The sequence below is a fragment of the Falco rusticolus genome, chromosome 3, assembly GCF_015220075.1.
Source record: "Falco rusticolus isolate bFalRus1 chromosome 3, bFalRus1.pri, whole genome shotgun sequence".
NCBI classification, from domain to species: Eukaryota; Metazoa; Chordata; class Aves; order Falconiformes; family Falconidae; genus Falco; species Falco rusticolus.
Genome location: NC_051189.1, coordinates 51,340,157 through 51,362,244, shown reverse-complemented (window position 1 = coordinate 51,362,244; position 22,088 = coordinate 51,340,157). Strand labels below are relative to the sequence as shown.

The 22,088-nt window shown below is 37.0% G+C and overlaps 1 protein-coding gene across 2 annotated transcripts in view; it reads left to right on the top strand.

Annotated features, from left to right (window-relative positions):
* Window positions 1-22,088, top strand: part of ASXL3 (ASXL transcriptional regulator 3) — a 133,284-nt gene that overhangs the window by 19,382 nt on the left and 91,814 nt on the right. The window contains exons 2-4 of one of the 2 annotated variants that reach the window (XM_037381153.1): window positions 3,459-3,522; window positions 5,337-5,419; window positions 5,769-5,771. In XM_037381153.1, coding sequence (XP_037237050.1) covers window positions 5,364-5,419; window positions 5,769-5,771 — 59 coding nt within the window. In that variant the 5' untranslated portion in view covers window positions 3,459-3,522; window positions 5,337-5,363. The remainder of the gene's footprint in view (window positions 1-3,458; window positions 3,523-5,336; window positions 5,420-5,768; window positions 5,772-22,088) is intronic. The other variant, XM_037381151.1, reaches the window with a different exon arrangement.

The window sequence follows — 22,088 nt, the reverse complement described above, 5'->3', positions numbered from 1 at the left end:
AAGGAATTGTAAAGTACCTTTGACTGAGAGGGCTGGGGAAAAATGTGTTTTTTTGGTGTACCTAAAAAAAGTGTGGGCTAGCTGGCATGCAGATTGATGTTAAAACTTAATTTAATGTATTTCAGAAGGTTTAGGTATTTTTATACATTGCTTTCTTTGTCATGTTACATCTTTGTTCCTTTCCTTGCTTATCTGTAGTGATGCATGGATTACAGAGACAAATTCATAGTATGGAGCATACTGTGAAAGACATGTCTTATGAAATGCACGTTCTACTCAGGTTTTATAAATTATTGTAACTGCAACTGCTGAAAGACAAAAATCCTACCGGGAGAACTACTACCGCTGTTTCAGCTACTTTTAATGTTTTAGTACTTGGAAACTACTCTTTACCTTTCTTTTAATCACCATCAGTCAGAGCTCCTTGAACATCTATTTGAGAACTTAAATATTAAAACAGCTTGCAATGCATCTTCCCTTCTTATTTTTATCGCTCTTTCCTCCTTTTTCATGTATCATGTACCCTCCCTCCTCTTGATCTTCTTGCTGTGTTTTCTTCATCCATCTCTATGCACATACTTTCTTCCGCTACTCTATACCCTACCCTGCCTTCTTCATCTAACCATTTATGCATCTTTCTTCAAACAAAGGGCTTTGAACTTTTACCAGGCTGCTGATAATTCCCCAATGACTAAAGCTGTTAATCAAAAATGAATACAAAAGATTTGAGTGGGGCATTTCCCGCAATAGAAGTCAGTCCTCCTGTTAACCTCACACAAGCAGCTGGAAAAGACAATGCTGGATTTTTTCCAGGACACTGTTCTTGTACCCTCTTCGGGACTTTGTCTTCCAATTCATTAATTTAGTAATGGGTGGCTAGAAAATATCATATATTTTCTGCTTAAGAAGAGGAAAGTTATTTTTCTGTTCTTTTGTTCACCCTGCTGTCTTTGGGCAGTAAAAAAATGTCTATTGTGCAAGTTCAGCCTGACTTGTATTTTAGCTGTTGACTGGGAGCACTGGCAATAACTGTACTGTTCTTCTTTCTCTTCACAGATTATATAAATAATGTTCTAAAGAGAATTCCTTCAGTTTATGACTAGTCACTCAGAATGTAGATTGACCAGAGATATGATAAAATGATCCTGATTTTTGTCAGCTACCTGACCGTCCGATCCCTGCAGGCAGCTTCCAGAGATGGAAGAGGCTCTGGCCAGTTCCAGCTAATTCTATGCTGGCTGTACAATCGGCATCAACAAGCCCACTAGACTGATCTGCCAGCTGCTTTTGGACCACAGCACGGTATCAGACCACACTTGGTTCTTGTTTAGAAGAATCATCTTCTGTCAGTGTAAGAACTGATAGCTGCAGGACTAGTGGCTGCTTCTCTGGCAAAGCTTCCCAGTTTCTGTGAGGAGAGTTTATGGGTGGCAGAAAGGCTGACTTGGAGTGCGCCTTTCTTTATGCTGTCCCTCTACTTGTGTTCCCTCTGGTGGCTGAAATGCAGACAGTTGAACAGATCTGATTCAGGTAGTCACAAGAAGCTGTGACTGTAATGAAATTGATATAATTGATACAATGAAGGTCATCATTGTATCAATGATATAGGTTCTCTTACAATTTTGTAGGTGAGCCGAGTATTCAGGATTTCTCATGCAAAGCTGAGAGTCTTGACTCTACTCTAGAGTTTTCTTGTTAACAATTCACTAGAAAGTGTTTTTCCCCCAGTGTGGCAACTGATTTTTTTGAACAGTTGTCCATGCACAGATAATAGATGCCACGGTGAGAAAAGGAATTTGGATTTCTTCTTGTCCCATATAACCGACAGGACTTTTCCAATGAACCCCGGAATGTATATATTTGTGGCATCTGTGTAATTATTTAGTATCTGTGAAGTTGTGAGTTGATATGTGTAGGTGATACAAACGACAGTTTGTCAGGCCGCTACCATTTGCTGGGAGGTTCAATTTCCACTGTGCTTGGTAGGATCCGAGTCATCTTCTCTTTGATCCATTAACCAGGGTTTGAACGAACACCAAGAATGTATTCAGTGCAATGACTACTTCTGTTCTCTTCCAGATTGTCCTGATGGGTATCAAATTATTTGTCCCAGTTATTTAGCGGCTGTCCCTTTTTAAGGCTGTGGTTGAATGGCAGGAATAAATAGAGCATATTTGATCCTCTGTGGTAGAGGTTGCAGTCAGTGCAAACCATTCTTCTGCCATTGTCCTTAACAAAATATGTCAGAACAGTCATATTCTTCATGACAGTACTTTGGCATGTTTTAATTTCAGCATTACTAGTCACTGGCTGTATATGATATGAATATTGGTGGATGGAGTGGGAGGAAGGAGAAAGATATTTAAAACAGATAAAGGCTTCCTCCCTTTATGTAAGTTACTTTTTCTCACCAAGAAGCCTATGACTTAACTATGCTACTGCATTTTAGTGTTTTATTTGCCTTAAAGCACAGTTAGTAATTCAGTTTGGATTTCTAATATTATTTTTAAGTCTTAGAAATGCAAAAGGGATTGTGGGCTTTTAGCAATGTTAACGGTGAGATACAGAGACAAGAGACACTACTGCAATTATCAGTTCAGTGTATTCATTAGCTCACAGGCTCTTAAATAATACTCTGCTGTTTTCCAAAACTGGGGGAAGAAAATGAGATTATCATTAAAATGTTTTTACAAGTAATCATTTTATTACTGTTGGGTTTGGTTAAAACGGGATGGGGACACGGATACAACAGCATGGTGGGAGAGGCAGAAAAAAATATCCTTACTAAGGTTCTCTGCTAAATTAATCTTTGTTCTGATAAAGAAAATCAGGTACACAATAGCAGGATTTTCAACTTAAGCAGTGTTTGAATTGGAGAATTAATGCTTTTCAGTTAGGATATGAACAGTTCTTTAAAAAGCAGGGTTTAAAGGGTTTAAAGGGTTAGATGAACAGAATTAAACTCGTGGGGTGTATGAACTGCAGCCCACACTACATGTCCAACGTAAAACAATTCCACACAACGGGCAATTGTTTGCTCCAGTACTTTCAGCCTGTCTAACATACTCTGCATTTCAGTTTGTCATTATACCCTGAATGTGTCCACTTCATACTGTGGTATTTGAAATCTGCCTTGTGGGTTTGATTAAACTTTCTGTAGTGGTGTTATGCATCTTGCTTGTTAGTTTCATTGTTGTTTGGTGAAGGTGATATCCCCTATCCATATGTCTGGTCATTGTTCCCACAACCAGTTCAGCACAGCTTCCTCAGCACAAACTGCTCTCCCTTCTCCCATTGTCCAGAACAGGGTAACTTCTGATGTTTGCATAGCTTCATTGTTTCCTTCCCTTTATTGTCAAACTCACGTGGTAACACTTGGCACTTTTACTGACTTTTATAGAGTAGGATGTGATGTCATAGAGAAGGGGACAGGGCTACCCAAATTTTCTTAATTGCAGGGAGGAGCTGCCCAGGTGTGCTGAGGGGCCTGTACTCAGGAAGAGAAACAGGGAATCCTCCACAGTGAGTAACCCCACTTTCAAGTGCACACAGTTTCCTTCATAGCCGTGTCCAGTACAGTGTAGTTTCCTCTTCTGTCCTTTCCAGTGTGCCCTCTGGAATGTTCCCAGTTCAGTTCTCTTCTTTTTCCTTTATTTTGGTGTATTCTCATTTTACCTTGTCCTTTGTCTTCTTTCTGAAGGTTAAAGTTTCCATTTTTGTCTCTTCACATCATTAATCTTTTCTCATCCTCATCTTAATCTTTATACACATTGTCATTTTTCCAGTGTGTCATTGTGGTTCTGTCACTAATACATGGTATCATTTCTCTTCTCTTGCTGTGTAATGGCCCTTTTCCCAGCCCTGTGCAGTTCCTACCATCCTTACTCGTTGCCAGTACTCTTTCCTACCCACTCTTCTTTCTTCTTTCAAATCACCTCTCGGTTTTCCTTTCCTGATGGGTCTCTTTGGAATCTTGCCTATTGATGTACATGAGATAAGTTCAGTTCAGCTCCCAGACCTTTCAGTGCAGCCCTCACTTCTGCATTTTCCTTTGTGGAACTGCAAGATAAAGGATGCAAAGCTCATCTGTAACAAAGAACCAAAGGATTTGGTAAACTGTGTTTTGGCTGTGAAAGGGGAGAACAGGCAGTAAATCAGAACTGTAAAATGGCAGCAGAAGGCTGAGCTGGTCAAGTGGTAGTGAGTAGAAAGGTTTTGGCTTTAGGTGAGCTGCTTGAATTACAGCCCTGGCTAGCACCCTTCACAGTTTGATGACTTGCATGATAAGATGTGGTGGTATCTCTAGTTCCCAGTGGGCAAGTATCCATAGCAGTAGCTACTTTCACAATTGCCATCATTTGGTAACTACTAGAGAGAAGCTCAGGTCTGCGTGAATTTGGAAACCAAACTGATTTCTTTTTTACCCAGGGCAGAATACAAGTTTTAGCTGAGATACGTTGGCAAAATGCTCTGGGAAGCTTGATTGCTGTGGCCTGTGCTGCACCTTTTACTGCTGATCAAAAGGTTTCCTTTTCCAGGGCTGTCAGTCTGGCACTTTACATGAGCAAAAGAGTGGCTGTTCGTTTAACAGCTGAAAACTGATGGGGACAAAAAGGAAGTGGAAAACCAGAAAAGTTTGTACAAGATGGTTGTATCTGGAAAGAGGAGTGGTTTACTTTGGGTTCAATTGGAAAAGGCAAAGGAGTGGAAAACTGAGCTGAACTGGAAAAATATACTGCACTCTGTCATGTAGCATCTTGTATGCTGTTACTGTTCTGACTACTTCATTTTTCATTGTTTTTAGAAACAAAAAGCATTTTAAAATTGAAACTTACCAGTGTCAATTCTCACAGGAGCTCCTGTGCTACAAATGGAAGGTTTTAGCCAATTTTGTTCCTGAGGTCATGACAAAACCTAAATATAGAATATTCAAATGACCTCAAATAGTTCTAAAGTAACAAAAATAATAATAAAAAAAGACTAGCTGTCTCTTTGTTTTGCTTTGGGTTTGGGTTTTTTTTTCCCTTCTGTCTGAAAGGAACTCTGTTGCTGTGTCATAAAATCAGTTGCATATTTCAACTCATTTATTTGGAACCTGGTAAGAATATTTCCCAGGCAGATGTAGCAGTTGATGTACAAAAGCAGCAAGTAAATCTTATTCTTGCTGCAGTTTCCTGGACTGTATCTGGCCTTCCAACAGACAGAGGACTCCAGTCTCAACACTACTGTTCCCTGCCTTTCACAAATGACTACATAAAAACTGCATGATCTCATAACCTTTCAGACTAACAGGACAGCTGTGTCTCGTCACTTAAACAATTATTATTTCCTTTCAGGCATTGGAAAAGTACCCCAACTCACCAATGACTGCAAAACAAATACTGGAAGTCATTCAGAAAGAAGGGTTAAAAGAAACAAGGTCAGTGTTCATATGTACTGTATTTTTGTTCTCTCTTTGAAAGCCATCTAGGAGTGGTATATAATCCTTATGAAACCAAGTGTTGTTTAATGGCTGAATTGATTTCCAGTACCAAAGTGGGAAATATAGCTGGTGAGGTTTGTTTGTTTATTAGTTCAAGGCTTTTAAAATGGTTAGTGACTGGCTTAACTTTGTACCTTCCAAAAGGAGTCTGTGGGCCAGCTCCAGTCCAATGGCTTTTCTTTAGAAAGACAGTGTTATCTGCTCAGACAGCCCAGTGTTATATCTCATTTTTGCTTAAGGACCAAAGCTTGACAACTGGGTTGACTCTGCTGCCATGTGCGTGCAGAAAGTGTGAGATGGAGTTAGATGCACTCCTCTTACTTGGGATTGTGGCCTGGCACTTAAATCACTGTTACAACATGCTGGTGTTGCCCGTGGTAACAGGGATTGTGCTGATAAAGAATTGTCAATGGAAGAAGAAGGATGTTTGAACACTAGGAGCTACTCTGTGTGGCTGCAGAGGTTGGATACTGAGTTGCTTAATAACAGCGTGCTTTGGATGTGGATTGCAGCTATAATCATTAAACTGTTAGGGGACAGGTGGGTAATCCAGAGCCTGTGGAAATCAACAGTTGTCTCCCATTGGTGCCTGGTTCAGATGGGCACGCAGCTTCTTGTTCCCCAAAGGTGGTCGACTGCTTTGTAGGTCTTGTACTGACATGCAGATGCAAACTTGAGCAGGAAGTTAAAAACGTTAAAGAAAAACTGCTTGGTTGGTTGTTGGGGGTCTCCTACAAGATGCAGTTTCCTCTCCTCCAAATGTTATAGTAAAATTTTTCTGTTCTAATAAATTGGTTTAGTACTTGTTGCGGTGTCAACGCAAAGGGAGACATCCAATTTTTATTTTAGTTACATCTTTTAGTGTGGAACATAAATCTAGGACAAGATAACTTCAAAGCCAATGTAGAGGAGTAATAACACATTATGTTTGTTTACTTCTGAGTTTATTCTGGTAAACCAGGAGTAACCATGGGATATTTTTACTGAATTCACTGTTGTTCTTAAGAAACACAACACTATGCATGATCATTTGCACTGCATAACCATGCAGTGCTTTTTGTTAGCCTCATAATATAATTATAATGGCTTTTAGTATTTTGGAAAAATTGCAAAAGATATGGTAGCAAGATCAAGATGAAGTTGAATTTGCTAGCTTTTACAGGTATAAAATGCTTTAGTTCCTGTCAAGAAATTGCTTCAAGTCTATTTGGCAATGATGCCCAGGAAACAAGGGGAAGAAAACCTCTGAAAATAAATATACAAATGTGTGTTATGCTGCAAGGATTTGCATACAACAACAGAAATGCAAGAAACACCAACTTTGAAAATCTGTTTTTATTAAGATACTGTTTCTCACAGCAGCAAATAGATCGCTTTCTTCTTATGTCTTGTGGTATGAGACAACTGCATGCCAGAGGCTGATATGCCTGATAATACTATTTCTTTGTAATTTAAAAAATTCTTGTTTCCATGAACAGTGCGTGAATCAAATTTTTGTGGAAAAACTATGGGATAGAGTGAAGGCAGCACTTTTATGATTTAAGTATAGAAGATATGGAAGCCCTTTTTAATTGCTGCAGAATGAATAGTGAGAGAAAGATTCTTTTAAAGAGGTTCAAAGCTGTATCTTCTTTCATTTATTTAGTTACTAAGAAACGGAGAATTTGTCTATTTGGCAATGATGCCCAGGAAACAAGGGGGAATAGGAAGGAAATTCAGATTAATTCTTATTTTTATTCATGATGTGGTATGTGCAGGGGTGTATGTGTGTGTGTTGTAGATTGCAGGATGCCCTATGTGGTCATGAGTATCTAGATAACTAAGAAGGATAAAATTCAATATTCTTTACTCCTTACTTGAAACATTGAACTGTGTTATAGGCTAGGTCATCCTAAACTGATTAGTGTAAAACTTTTAAGTTCTGCAATTGTAAAAACAAAACCTGTCAATTCTGTATTGATTTTTTTTTTTTTTTTAAAGTCTGGATTCTCATTTAACTTCTGATTTCATGTAAAAGTTGTGTTTCTGCTGCATTTTAATATTGATTATGCACAAATCTGCAAAGTTATCCAAGTGCCTAACTCTTAATAGGAGCCGGTAAGGTATTTGACTTCATGCACATATTTGTTGATTGGGCCTCAGTGAATTAGTAATGTTTTGTTTTCACAGTCCTTGAATTTAGAGTCTCCCATTTACATCATCCAGCTCTGCAATTTCTTTCAGTACATTTCTGCCAGTGTGATACCTTTGCTGTTACTAATGATAATCATTCCTGGGCTCTATGTGGTAGCCAGCTAAGATGAGCAAGGGATGTGAATTTATGATGTGCAGTCACCTGGTCATAAGCTGTAGAATGGCACTAGCATATTTTATTCTGTACTGATTTGTGTCTTCTTCAAGTCTAAACTTGTACCAGCAATATGTTACCACTTCAATATATTTTACTTATTCCTTTATACTGATTATCATTGTCAGTAGAACCCTGGCAATCCTAAATGAAGGTCTTCAAAAATTCTCTGCTCTACTGTTCCATTTATAGATGAATGAGATTAATTGGCTTAGTCATTTTTCAAATATATTGCAGTATTAATTAATATCTAAAGCTTTTTGCTGTGGTAGTAACTGTTGAATGAATAACATGATTTTCAGCAATCTCATTGTCATTATATGTAATCTTTAAAAAGACACTGTCAGACTATTCAGCCTCTTCTTTGCGATAAAGACATCAAGTTGCATATTTTTTTTTTATTACTCAAATAATTAAATATGATAGGAGGAAAATTCCAAAGTTACAAAGCAGATGTATGTTAGAAATGAAAATGAAAACTTACTGATGTGTCCTGTGAGATGTTATACACCTATCCAGTTGCCTGTATCTTGGGGGATGTACAGCTCAATTTTGTTTTTTGAGTATCTTTCCTGTTATGATGGTTGGTTGTAAAATGGTCAGCAGGCAGGCAGTTTGCTACATAAAAGGAGTAAAAGCTCCTAAGGTAAAACTTTTTGGGACGTAGAAAATATATGATTTTATTCCAGGGGTGTGGGCAGGGGAGGGAGAAGTATTTATTTAACATTAATGCCTGTGCTGATAGTAAAGAGCATCAGGCCAACAGTCTTGGACACTGAAATTTCTCTATCAAAGAAGGCAGACAGCAGCTCACTCCAGTGCACAGTGCTCTGGATTTTCCTCCTTAGCAGCCACTGTCCTATTCTTTTGAAAACAATACCCTTTCCCATTGTAAATTTCTAGACTTGCAACCTGCTGGTTATGCATCCTAGCATGAGATTTTGCTGATTTTGCTAGATTGGCATAAAAGTAGTCAGAGTATGATCTACTCTAGCCTCAGTGCTCCTTTTCCACTGCCCCTCACTAGTCTATCTCGATCTTGGGTTTCTGCTGTTATTTATTCCTCCTAAGATCTAGAAGTCCCCTTACAGTATTGTATTCAGGTCTTCTGCAGACTGTTTCTCAAATTTATTTGGGCTGCTTTATCATGTAGCCTTGTCTTTCAGCATGCATGCATCCCTTCCAAGTTCAGTGTTGTATGCTTATTAGAACTTGTTACCTTTTGCAGCCTGGTATTTCTCTTCTTTGCTTATGGAAGTCGCACAAGAAACAATGTCCAAAGACTCATTAAGTTGGGCTATACGATACCTACTGCTACTTCCCTAACTACAGGGTCTGCTACTATGTCGTAAGGAATGTTTTCATAGATTTGAAGCAACTTGTTCTTGACAAGTCTATGTATTACTCAACTTCTTATCTGCTAAATACTTACAAATAATTTTTGTTCCATGTTTTGGGGGAATTGAAATTCAGTTCCTGCAGCTCTACTTCCTTGACTCTGCCTTTTTCATTTTTTTTCAGGCTAGTCACTAGATGTTTTGTAGTCTTTTTGGAATCACTACTATCCTCTACAAATTCTCAAACATGACTATTGATAATTCTAAGACTGGCCCAGTCAGCTCTAAATACCTTATGGTGAATTTGATCATATTTAACTGATTTGAGAATACCTGATTTATTTAATTATCTAATCAATTTTTCCATGTTTTTTCCTTGTGGTGGTTTCAGTAGCTGTCTAATCATCGACACCTTTCTAATCAGGTTTCAAAAAAGGAAAAGTACTAGCACTTCTGTGCTTTTGGTGCAAGAGCTCAGTGCCACCTCTTCACAGAAGAGCAAGCCAGTTTCTTATCTGTTGGTGTGCTTATTGAAATGTCTTTGCCCATGGTGAGTCAGTGAGTTTGCTGAAGTCTAATTTCCTGAAACCCATTTTCTTCTTTTTGTGTTCTCCCTAATTTTCCTAAAGGTGAAAAGCCATCCCTTCATGAATGCTCAGTGTTTTCAGCTACTTTTTCTGTAGTGGTTCAAATCAAGCCTAATACTACCTTGCTTCCTAACTGCTTTTTACATCTTCTGTTCAAGGATTTTTGTTCCTAACATGGTCCCCAGGACTTGCCAGATGCTTCTCTGTCCCTGTGTCTTTCTTTTCCAGAGAGGTGCCTGCATGGTCATAACGGGGATGTTTAAAGAAGTCATGTGGTTTAAAATTTTTTACAGGTTCTCACAGAAAAAAGCTTCTCTCTCCAGTTCTCCTGTTTCTTGCTATATTAAACTCTGACCCTAGTACCATCCTTGCTTTTGTCTTCTTTTGTCCTTACCCAGAAATTGCCTGCAGGAACACCAGGAAGAATAACCTATCTATTCCCTTCTGTTTGGGGCACTGCACCTTCATGAAGGGTAAGACCAATTGAAGACTGCTTAAAATGATCAGGGGAATAAAAATAAGACAGAAGTTAGTATGAATTAGGTGTTTGGAGCAAGGAAGAGAATATTGAGCTTAGACATAGACAGTCTTCCAATACATAAAAGATAGGAAAAAAGTAAGGGAGTAGGTTACCCTGCATGTCTAATATGGGCAGGACAAGAAATAAGGCTGTTAAATTGGAGCAAGAAAAGATTCCAGTTAGGTAGTAGAAAGATATTTTTTTGTTCCCCCTTCTAACGTGTAATTTATTTCCGTCATGAACTGTGGGGGAGATGTGAGAGATCTCTAGATCTCTCTAGAAACAATTTAGATATGTGCCTGTCAGAAATTATGATTTGGTTGATGCTGCCTTGAACTAGGGGAATGAACTACCATATCCCTTGATCCATATAGTTCTATGAAATTTTTTTTAGATTAATTTGCAGTACTTGGGCCATACATATTGTTTGAGTCCTAGGGGAGAATATCCAGTCAAATTCTGATAAATGTTTGATGATAATAACCCTAGATTATGTCTTGGCTTTCTATAATCCCCTTTCTCCTTTGCTTGGTGAGTCTGGGAAATTGATTTGTCTGGATAAGATTAAAGCCAAAGAGTCTCAGTAGAAGTTAAAAGCCAATAAACTTTCAAAATGGGACAAGCAATGTTTAATTTTTTTGAGTGCAACTTTAGCCCACAGCTATGCTAGCTATTTACTCTCCTCCTCCATTACTCAGGACTATGAAACCTGGAATGGGATAATTTAATAGTATTTTTGCTGTTCAGCTCAAGTAACTGACCTCTGTATTGTCAAGTAACTTTGATTATTCCGTTCAAGTAATTCACAGAAGACGTTAAAAAAAAATCGCTTTGTCTCATTCTGTTTTTCATTTTCCAGTAGGAATCTTGAAATTCTTTCCTTTGTTTCTTTGTTGATCTTCATTTCAACTATGAGAATCATGGCATCAGTCCTGACTCCTCCTCCTTTTTTTCTCTACGTATTTTGTCTTTTGCTACACAAGATTAAGCTATCTGTTGATTTATTGTTGTGATAGTAGTCTTTCACAAGACTAAGAAGAGATGCTTGCCACTGGCACTGGCTATAGTGCTGTTTCTTCTGCACTTCACAGTGTTGATAATAATCTATAGTGAGTAATAACAAATTAAGTCTTCTGAGCCTAGGAAAGCAGCAAAGTATGACCCTAATAAATCTCAAGACACTCTTACTAGATTTACACTCTTTGTGTAGAATTATTAAAGTAGTGGGCTAGCTAGAATTAAACCCACTTTGAACTGCTGAGCAGAGTCATCAATGGAATAAAACACATGATCCATGCAGGGTCTGCCTTTAGCTTTGAAGTGAGATGGTGCTCCTGGAAATATTATCGTTACTTCTGAATCCTTTGATCTTTTTAACAGTGTCTCTTTAAGCCTTTGCATACTTCATCCTTGGAGCTATTGACTTAAAAATAAAACCATTCTGAATGTTGCTGTTTTTGTAAATAGGTTAAATGAGCTGGCAACTGTCTTCTGTTGTTTTCAAGATCCTTGTTTTATTGTGTATGCATGTAGACAGACACATTTTACTTCCTTTCTCTGTAAAGTAATTCCACAATGTCATTGTGATTCATAATTATTAACAAGTCATAGTTTTTATCTTCTACTTTAAAAAAAAAAAAAAAAAAAAAGGCAAATGCCCTCCCCCACCCAGTAACCAAAAGCTCTTACAAATTGCACTGAGAGAACCACAGTTTTTGTCTTAAGGCTCTGATCGTTAATGGAAGAGCACAGACAGTTAAGAGGCTTCTGTGGTTGCATATGTCTGATAGAATTTATTTGGGAGCCTCTTCAGCTGAAGGATGCATTGTTTTGTCTTGAAGGTAGTTATTCCCTGCAACGGACTGAAAGGAAGCCTTGATGGGAAGAGAGAGAGAAAGCTATTTGCATTCTTTTGCCTGGCATTATTAAGTTGATTTTTATGCCTCTACAGATGTGGCTTTTGGCTGTAAGGCAGTGAAAGAAACAAACTTTCAGTACGTGTCTTTCTGCATAAATTCACTTCAGACACCACTTTGAAATGCTGTTCTTCCCAGTTTAACCACCTAATTTGGTAGGCAGTTGTGATAGCAGCAATTCACCAGCTGAAAATCTCAGGCTCACTCCTTCTTGCCTGGGCATTCCCAGCATTGCTATGCCACAATGCAATCTAACCTGGGAAAAACTGATGGGTTTCCTACATATGGCACTCTAGCGTTGGAACTGTAACTCGGATGATCACATGTATGTCACCTCTGTGATAATTATTTCAGATTTTGATAGTGATGTAGCCGTAAAACAACTATGATATTAACTCGAGCCTAAGAGCAGGGTTGTTAATTCTTGATTCCATTTTTCTGCATTGTGATTATCCTACTGTTAGTTTAAAGCTAGCTTGGTTATGTCTGTACAACCGTAATCCCATCTTTGTATTGATTTGGAAAACCGTTTTTGGGTGCTAATGAAACAGATGTAAAATGATAAAATCTCAAATGTTTTCCCTCAGCTAATTGCAAAGGCGACAGAATTTTTATTAGTGATGGTGCTTCTTCCATTGTGTATGCCTATAAAACATGTATTTCAATATAAGTCATTTAACTACTTTGAATGTATTTTTTTTCCTGAGCCACCATTATCTTAATTTTTGTTCCATATTTTAGTTTTTAGAAATTATCTGTTGGTGTTTGTTTGTTTGTTTCTTTTAATACTGCTCCTCTTCCCTTCACAGGACAATGGAGTCTCTGCTTAGGGACTTCAATAAACAGTCTAGTAAAATCAGTCTGCATGTCAGCATTTTTAATAAAATTACCTGTTTGTTTGGTTTGGGGTTTTTTGCATGACGCATATAGTAACAGCTTCCTCAGCTGTTACAGGCAGGCTAAAAATCATGCTTGTTCCATGAATGCAAATTCCTTTGTTAGTTTTATTAAAGTGTGGATTTAATTTTGGAAATACTTCAGATGATAAATGATGGCACAATTTAAATAATAAGAAATTTTTGAGTATGTCACAGAACACTTTGGAGGATACTCTTCTTAGTGTTAAGAATATTAATTGATCATGTGTAAAAAGAGACTGGATATAGAAGCAAAGTAATATTTTTCAAAGCTAAATGCAGAGCTAAGAATGTAGCCTGGTCCTCTGCTCCTCCACTGTCAATATTCTGCACCAGCAACACGAAGTAATGGACAGTATCTACTAATTCCCAACTACATGCAGTCCTTCATCCCAGGAGATTCTGCTGCATGAATCTTCCTTCTTTCTCAAAGAGGTCACAAGCCCCGTGGTCTCTAATTACCCCAATATGCTGTCATCCTTTTTCCCTTCCTGTATACGAGGACTCAAACTCCATTGATCTGACCATTCTATGTGCCTGAAATTTTCTTAATGTAATGTGGACATCCCATATTTCAGTATTTATTTCACATTCTGGCTTAGGACCAACCAAGCTTTTTATTTAGTTCCAGTACCAGTTATGAGGAAATAAAAACACAGTTACATCATTTTATCATGTCTGGGACCTTCAGTAGGTGACTTAGAACAATTTAGAAAAGTTCATATGGCTTCCCCTTTTGTACTTTGCTCCTGATTTGTTATCATGTTGAAGTTTGTTCCTGTATGCTCAGGTGAACTGAAATTTTGGAACAGGTGATTCTCTTTTTTTAAAGATTATTGTTACTGTTACTTTTTTTGCTCCTGTAGTGTTCACTACTTCAGTTTTCCATTTGGTGCACTAGTTCTTCGTGTCTGGGTGCTAAAACATATATTGTAACCACCTTTCCACCTTTCATGGAAGTCATAGGAAATAGTGCTGCTTGATTTTTTTTCTTTTTTTCTTTATTTATTTTATTATATTTTTAAAAGATCTGTCATAAAGTTGTTTGCTTTGACTGTATTAGCAGCTCTGCAAAATGTGTCTGCGAAGACTGGGAAAACAGGAATCTAGCCTGTGACACACCTGCTTCCTCATTACTATTAAAATATTTTCATTTTACTTGTGTTACTTAGCTTTCTGCTTCTGTTACCCAAACCTAACCTGCATTTTTGCAAAGAATGTCATGCTAGTGCGGTGTATAAAGCCTTTCATTTGTTTAATGCTTTACTGGTAAAGGGAGAATAGCCTGTATGATCATGAGATGCTCTAGTTATAATACTTCAGTGGAAATGTGAAAATCTTAAAAGGTAATTTATTTAGATGTATTAGGAAGGTTATGTATATGTAATATACATATGTAATATGGTGGTTAAATTTTGTAATGTGATAAATTTATTTCAACTTCTAAAGGTCTATATTGCAAAAACATTTTATATTTGAATGCATGCCCAAGTCCTCTTTGTAAAAGCCTGATTTGCTGAAATTAAGACCCCTGTAATACATTAACGCCATTACTTTTTAATACAAGAGGAAATCCAACAACTTAAATGTAACAAATAATGGAGAGCAGTGCAGATGCTGATGTTTTTACAAGATTTGCCAGTTTTGTGCAGTAACAACGAGGCTTTCTGTTAAAGGACATCTTAGTTTTAAAGAGGAGGTGGACATCAGCTGTGATCAAATAGTGTAGATATGTTAGCAAAGTCAGTGTTGGCTTTTCATCATAGTGTAATAATGCCTTTATCAATATATTTTGATATTTAATATACAAATTTAGGTTGTGTTTTATTTTTCCTATGTTGTGTCTCTGAATGTAGAGTACTATTGAAAGAGACTGAAGAGTAGTAATGTAGTTCAGGCTGATGAAATGGGAAGCCTGCCGCATTATAAATTGGTGTTAACGATATGCACAGCATTATCCTAAATTGCATGTTTTGTGTTAACTGTCTTCCCACATTTCTCCTAGGAAGTGTAACTTCTTTTTTAGCAATATTTAAGTATGCTACAGCTTTTTTCTTTAATGTTTTTTGTATTTCAAAGAGTAAATCTGTGTTAAAGTTTGTGTCTGTCTTTCAGAAAGAGAAATTGAATAAGGATATCCAAGCGATCTAAACATGTTCAAAACAATGAGATACTCACAGAAGTTATGCTAGGAAAGTTTCACCAGCTCTTTAATCCATCCTCCCAGCAGTGCAAGTTTATTGGTTGGTTTGTTTGGGGTGGCTGTTTTATTTGTTTTGGTGGTAGGGCTTTTTTTTGCACGCGCGCGCGTGTGTGTATATGTTTCCTATAGTATAGTGCTTTAAGCCTGATTTCTTTTTTTAAACCACTGAAGAAATGAGACCTTCCACAGTGTACAGAGTGTTTTCCTGGTCTTTTATCCAAAGTCTGCCTGCAGTTCTATAAACAGAACCATGACTATGTGGAAGGTAGGTAGATACATATATGCTCTTTGATTTTACTATCTTTACCAGCCTGCTTTGCCAGCATCTTTTTAAGAGGAGAAAGGGCATAGAAGAACTTTCCAGTAATAGTTGTGCATTGTTGTCCAAAGCCAAAACTTTCAAAAATATCTTTGGGAAACTGGGATTTGACAGACTATGTTCTTTCAAATCATTGTTCTGAAATGAAGTTCTGTTGTATATTAACATTACCTATTAACATTGGTAATAAAAATATTTTAAAATAAAAGTCATAAACAAGACCTGCAAGAGAGCTTAATATCAGTGTATGCTAGTTTAGAGCAAAATGAGAGAACTGTTGCTGAGTAGCCAGCAACCTTGTGCTTAGCTCTCTTGCGCTTAGAAAAGGCAAGAATAATCTACTGTATTTCCTTTAGGAAGTATTTGAGCAAATGCAATTCAGCACGTAAGCCTGTCAGGAGCAGCCATATATATCAAACTTTCAAACACGGAATGATATGGAGACTTTAGCTAGGAGTCACCTTTTGAATGAACACTCTAGTAGAACGTTCTTGGGAAGAGAGTTTAATCTGTTGAAAACTTAAAACCTGGCAGTGAAAATTGAAGTCTGGCTGGTAACTTGAAGACATGCCTGGTTTAATGGATTTATGAGCATTTGTTGCAACATCCAAGTAACCTGAGTAGCTGCTTTTTCTTGCAGGTGTAAAATGAATTATTCTACGTTTCAACTTGCTAGTTGCTGATAGAGATTTATTTGTTTGGGTTTGATATTTTTTTTGGCATTTCTATTTTGTTCTCAGTATTTCTTTTGCACTGAAAAGTTAGTATTTAAACCTATTATTTATTACTGCTTTGAGTTTCATTTATCCAACAGCTGACTTTTGTCTTTATTTCTAAGCACTCTGTCTTAAGGGACATGCACAGCATCCCATAAAAGGGTATAATCTTTTTTTTTTTTTAATGCTGTTTCTAGTATTCCATAGCAACTGGGGTGGCAGGGAGGGGGGAACAGCCTAAAATGAACACTACCACACAAGCAATTCATTACAGATTTTCCGCTTAGTATTCAGTAAATTGTCAAGTCCTTATTTTCATCATTAGCATATTTTTCACAGAGCAGAAGCGTAGCCATTTCTGGCAGACTGAATTAAATGTGTTTTACTTGAATGTGAAAGAAGATGACATTGTCAGGCTTTCTATGAAAGCATCATTTTCTAGTAATAATTTATTTTCTGGAACAGTTTGCTGTGGGTGTCTTTTATGTTTCTATAAAGATATGGGTATATGTTTCAGTCTACCTGTAATTAAACCATTTCTTAACTGAAGGGTAAAAAAAAAAAAAAAAAAAAGGAAGCATTTATTTTATCTTTTTTATTTTTTCTTCACATCACATGAGCTGACTGGTATAGTCATGCACTGGCATATTTAACTTAAAATTTTGGAATATGTTTTCATAGAATCAGGACCAAAAAAAGCCTCAGAATTTCACTGTCCAAGGACTATGAAAAAGATCAGGTGCAACTGTTCAGAAAATTTGTTACATATGGAATTTCATTCTATCTAAGGCTAGCTGACAGCAATTCCATTTAACGCATTTTGAGTCTCATAGGTAGTCATCTTAATTACCATGAAATAAAATTACATTCACATTCTTAATTTCAAAACAGAATTTAAAAGTATTTAAACATCTTTTGTTTGCTTACATACTATCATGTGAAGAAAACATGTTTTATGCAAGTTCTGTTTTTCTTCCAGTGGTACAGAAAGATCCCATCTTCTGCTTGTAATCCCAATAAACTGTGTTTGTCAGTGAGGCTGTTTTATGATAGCTGTATGCTAGAACCAGTAATTGTGTGGCTGGAAAATATTTACAGTATCAACAGAGAACTGAGAACTGAAACATATCATATTAAAGTATAAATAAAAGAACTTAAATACTGTATGTGTGAAATTGTTTATGTGCTTGAGGGTGTAAATATACCTACAGACAGAAATTCAGCTTTGTACCCATGCACTTACACGCATCTAAAGTTGTAAATCTCAAAATTATACTCAAAATACATCCTTTGCTCAGTTATTCCAATAGCAAACACTATGGGAAAGAGCTCAAAAGATTCCCAGGAATTGTTTTGCTCCGTGCCATCAGTAGCCAAAAGAGAGAACAAACTGTTTTCCCCCCATTTCTTTTGGTTTTCATATTATTTGGAATATGAGAAAAGGAAAATGTGTTCTAATAGCTCTATTGCTGGAAGGTAGTAGTTACTAAGGAAAAAACAAGCAAAAATAGCCAAGTCACCCTATTTAGCATCTGCTAGCATCCATAGCTACTGCTGTATCTTCGGTATGTTTCAATAAGATTGCTTAAGATATGTTTATCTGCTGTCATCAGTCTATCAAGATACACATTCTGTACCTTTTTTCCTAAAAGAGCTTCACTTGCATGCTTTTATATGTCATTTACAAATAAAATAAAACAAGCCTGGTATCTAGACAAGTAGTATTTTCTCTTGCAGGTGGCCCCCATTACTTGTTTTTGTTTCCTTTCTTTTTCTTGTTAACAATACACCAGGATTTTTTGTTTTATAGACTGCTAAATACTTTAGGTAGCCATTATCAAATATGGAATCATTGTGTCAAAAATAACATGTCCCTCACAGTCATCACAAAGGAAAAAACCTATGACCTATAAAGGACAGCAGGAACTTTTTGAGAGGAAATCTTTAAGAATAGGTGACAAGCAGAAAATTGTTGTTTTGTTTTGTTTTTAAAGACTGCTTGCTTTCAGTCAGGCAATCTTTTCTTGGCCAGTGAAAACTGGGCAGTTTCAAACTGTACATATACTCTTAACTGTCTGTCCCCTTGATCCAAAAGCAACACCGCTAAACCCAATCCAACCATTTACCTTTCTCTGTTTGTAGTAGTCTAAACCCAATCCAGCCATTTACCTTTCTCTGTTTGTAGTAGTAGCTTAAGGATATTAATGTAAACAATTGCATCAAAATATCATTCAGTGAGATGATGTACTGAACTGTACAAACTACAGCAGTAGCGATACAAGATTATTTTTTCCCAGGCTTACAGTCCAGGAATTCATGACATGATTAATACTGTCAATGGATTTAGTATTATAATTTAATTCTTTATTAAAAATACTTAGAAGCATTGATTGGGATGACTAACAGAAAACAATTTCTGGTTAAGACTGAATTTTGTTTGTGATGCCACATGACTTTACATTTCTTTGGCGCTTTCTTTGTATACATGTGTGCCTCAGCCCCTACAGTCAAAGGGGTTTTATTAATGATTTCAGCAGAATTAAGCTTATTTTCAGATGAAATGATGTGCCTATCAAGAATGGCTACTCTAAATCTTTTATTTTAGTTGTCAGTGCTTTGCTTTTGCAAATTATTTTATAGTTACTATTGTTATAATTATAAAACATTGTCCTAAGACATTTCGAAATTAGATTGACTTTTAGTTATAAGTTAAATAGAAACTTAAGTCTCTCAGTCCCAGACTTAATGAGCTGTTGTAAGTCAAAAAAGAATAAGGAGATCTGCTAATAGTATGAATTGCAACAGCTGGATTAAGTTAAAACACAGAAATAAAAGTATCTGCTCTGTCCTTTGAGGCAAGGAAAGAACCTTTTGCTGTGCTGTTTTGCCAAGTTAAACTCTCTTGTGTACAGCAAGTATAACTTAAATGTTTCATGTCCATCCAAATATTTTAGTTTTACCCAATACAATAAATCATATGTTGCTATTTTTTAAAGATACAGGATGTACTGTGATTGTCTATTCTCTGTTTATTTTCAGGCTTTCCTTACAGGTAAGAGCCCTTAAGAGAAGTATTTTAAGGACATAATTGACACTTAGTAGTCAACAAAGTTGTAGTAGTTCCATTTATTTTAATGTAAAGTGTGAATATATCATCTGGCTTACAGAAGTATTTCTGTAAGAATAAATATTGCTAGAAAACAGTAGTTTGCTGTTGGATCTAATCTTTATTTATTTGTGATTACTCCCAGCTTCCTTATTCTTTGTCAGTTTGATTTTTCTGCCTGTATTGGTGGTAGAGTGAAACATTCTCCCATTCTGAATTACTCTTCAAATACAAAAGATTTTTCTTAATATTCTTGTAAGGGAAAGAATATTTCTTTTCATTCATTCTTTCACATGATACAGTACATTGTAGACATTTTTTTTGGTGTCAATTGAGTATGAACTGAAGATGTGGAAATAAGTGTTTCTTACACGCTCTGTCTTCCTTTTTCTCTTTTTGGGTTGGATGCAGTGTTTTGGATGGTAAAAATAAACATGACTGTTTTGCATAATTATTCCAGAATTTGACATTTAGTTTCAAAATTCTGAATTCCTTCAGTTAGAAGTCATGTTCTAATTGAAAACTGGGGAGAAGAAGCAAAGAAAAAAAACTGTGGAGATTTCCCTGTATTTTTGGGAGTGAGGAGGAATAAGATATGATATGCTTTCTTTGTTTTGAATAGAAATGAACAAAAATAAAATGAAATTTAGTTATTTCAGTTCTTGTTTTTAGAAAGGTTTATTATTATTTTATACTTCTGCTTTAAAAGAAGTATGGGTTTTTTTTGTTAGAATAGGATATTATAGGATGAGGGAGACAAAAGAGATCAAGAGAGAAGAGGGTGAGAGGAGATTGAGAAAGAGAAGAATGAGGAAGACAGAAGAAGGTAGTGCAAGAAGACAGAAGATGGAGAATTAGAAAGAGAAAGGAGAGAAGAAAGGGAAATGAAAGAAAAGAAGAAATCAGAGAAAGAACGGAAGAGATATACATGGCAAGGCGCTTGCAGCGGGGGAGCCACAGGGGTGGTTTCTGCAAGGTGGAGGCCAGGGCTGCCCCCAGGCCAGGTGTAGCTGACTCCAATGGACCCACCACAGGGCACAGTTGAGTCCAGCAGCCAAGATGGTGGTGCCTCTCTGGTTACATATTTAAGCAAGGGCATACCAGCACTCAGGCAGAAGAGGGTAAAAAAGAGCATGTGAAACAGTAGTGTGAACACCAAGGTCAGAGAAGAAGGAGGGGAGGAGTTGCTTCAGGTGCCAAAGCAGAGACTCCCCTGCAGCCTGTGGAGGACCATGCCTGAGCAGATATCCACACTGCAGCCTGTGGAAGACCCCAAATCAGGACATTTGGGTATTTCCCGAAGGAGCTGTTGCCCATAGAGAGCCCACGCTGGCGCAGACAAACAGTGTGAGGAGGAAGCAGAGGCAGAGAGGAGCCCTTTAGGACTCATTATAAACCCCCATCCCTCAGCGCTGCTCACTGATGGGGAGGTAAAGGAGATCAGGGGTAAGGAGGAAAGCTGAGACTGGAAGTGGGGAGCTGTTTTAATTTTTCCCCTTTGTTTCTCTCTACTCAAATCTATCTTAATTTGCAGTAAATTAATTTTCCTCGAATCAAGGTTTACAAAACAGGTAACTGGTAAGCAAACTCCCTATCTTTATCTTAACATACGAGCTTTTTCATCCCCTTTTCTCGCTGTTTCCTGTTGAGGAGAGGGAGTGAGTGGCTGGTAGGCATTTGGCTGGTGGCCAAATGGAAAGAAAGAGAAAGCAAGGGAGAAAAAGTGAGAGAAAGAAAAGAGTAAGGTAAGAGAAAGAAAAGAAAGAGGAAATAGAAGAAAAAACAGAGAAGGAAAAGGGAAAGAAATTAGGAGTGAAAAAGAAAACAGGAAAAGAGAGAAAAGATAAACAAAGGAAAGTGAAAAGAGGAAAGAATGGAGAGAGTAAAGAAAAATTAAAGCAGAAAGAAGGAAAATACAGGGAAAGAAAACAGAAGACAGTGAAAAGAAAGAGAAAAAAGCAGAGAGGAAAGAACAGAAATAACATGAGAGAAGGGAGAGGACAACAGAGGGAGGGAGGGAGAGAAGATAAAACAGAAAGAAGAGAGAAAAAGAGGAAAGAAAAAGAGTTATGAAAACCAGGAGAGAGGAAGGGAGAGAAAAAAGAAAAGGAGAGGAAGAAAAGAAAAAGAGCAAGGGAGGAAGAGAAAAGAGAAAGAAAAGATGAGAAAGAAAAGAACTGGAGAAAAGGAGACAGAAAGGAAAATGAGAGAAAAGAAAAAATAAAAAGGAAACAAGTCCAAGCAAGTCCACTGTGGTTGAGGAATCTGTTAACTGAATACTGTTAGCAGTGAAGTTAAAATTTTTAACTGTCTGGAAGAGCTTGTGTGTGGTACTGGTATGTGGTAGGCAAGACACTGGAAATTACTTTCCATCAAGCAAAAACTGTAAAATCCTTATATCAAAATAACTGAGCTTTGGCAGTTTCAGTATTGCCATTCAGTGAATAGGTACATTCTTCCCAGGTAAAAATTTCCATAGAAATTGTAATAAACATTAAAACCTTTCTTACTGATTTGGAAAATTGATTACTTAGGCAGATGGATGGTGTGACTGAAATGGCACAACGTAACAAATTCTGGCAGGCTAGCATGTTGGCATGTGTCAATTTCTAAGAATGGGCAAAGTTAATGTAACAGT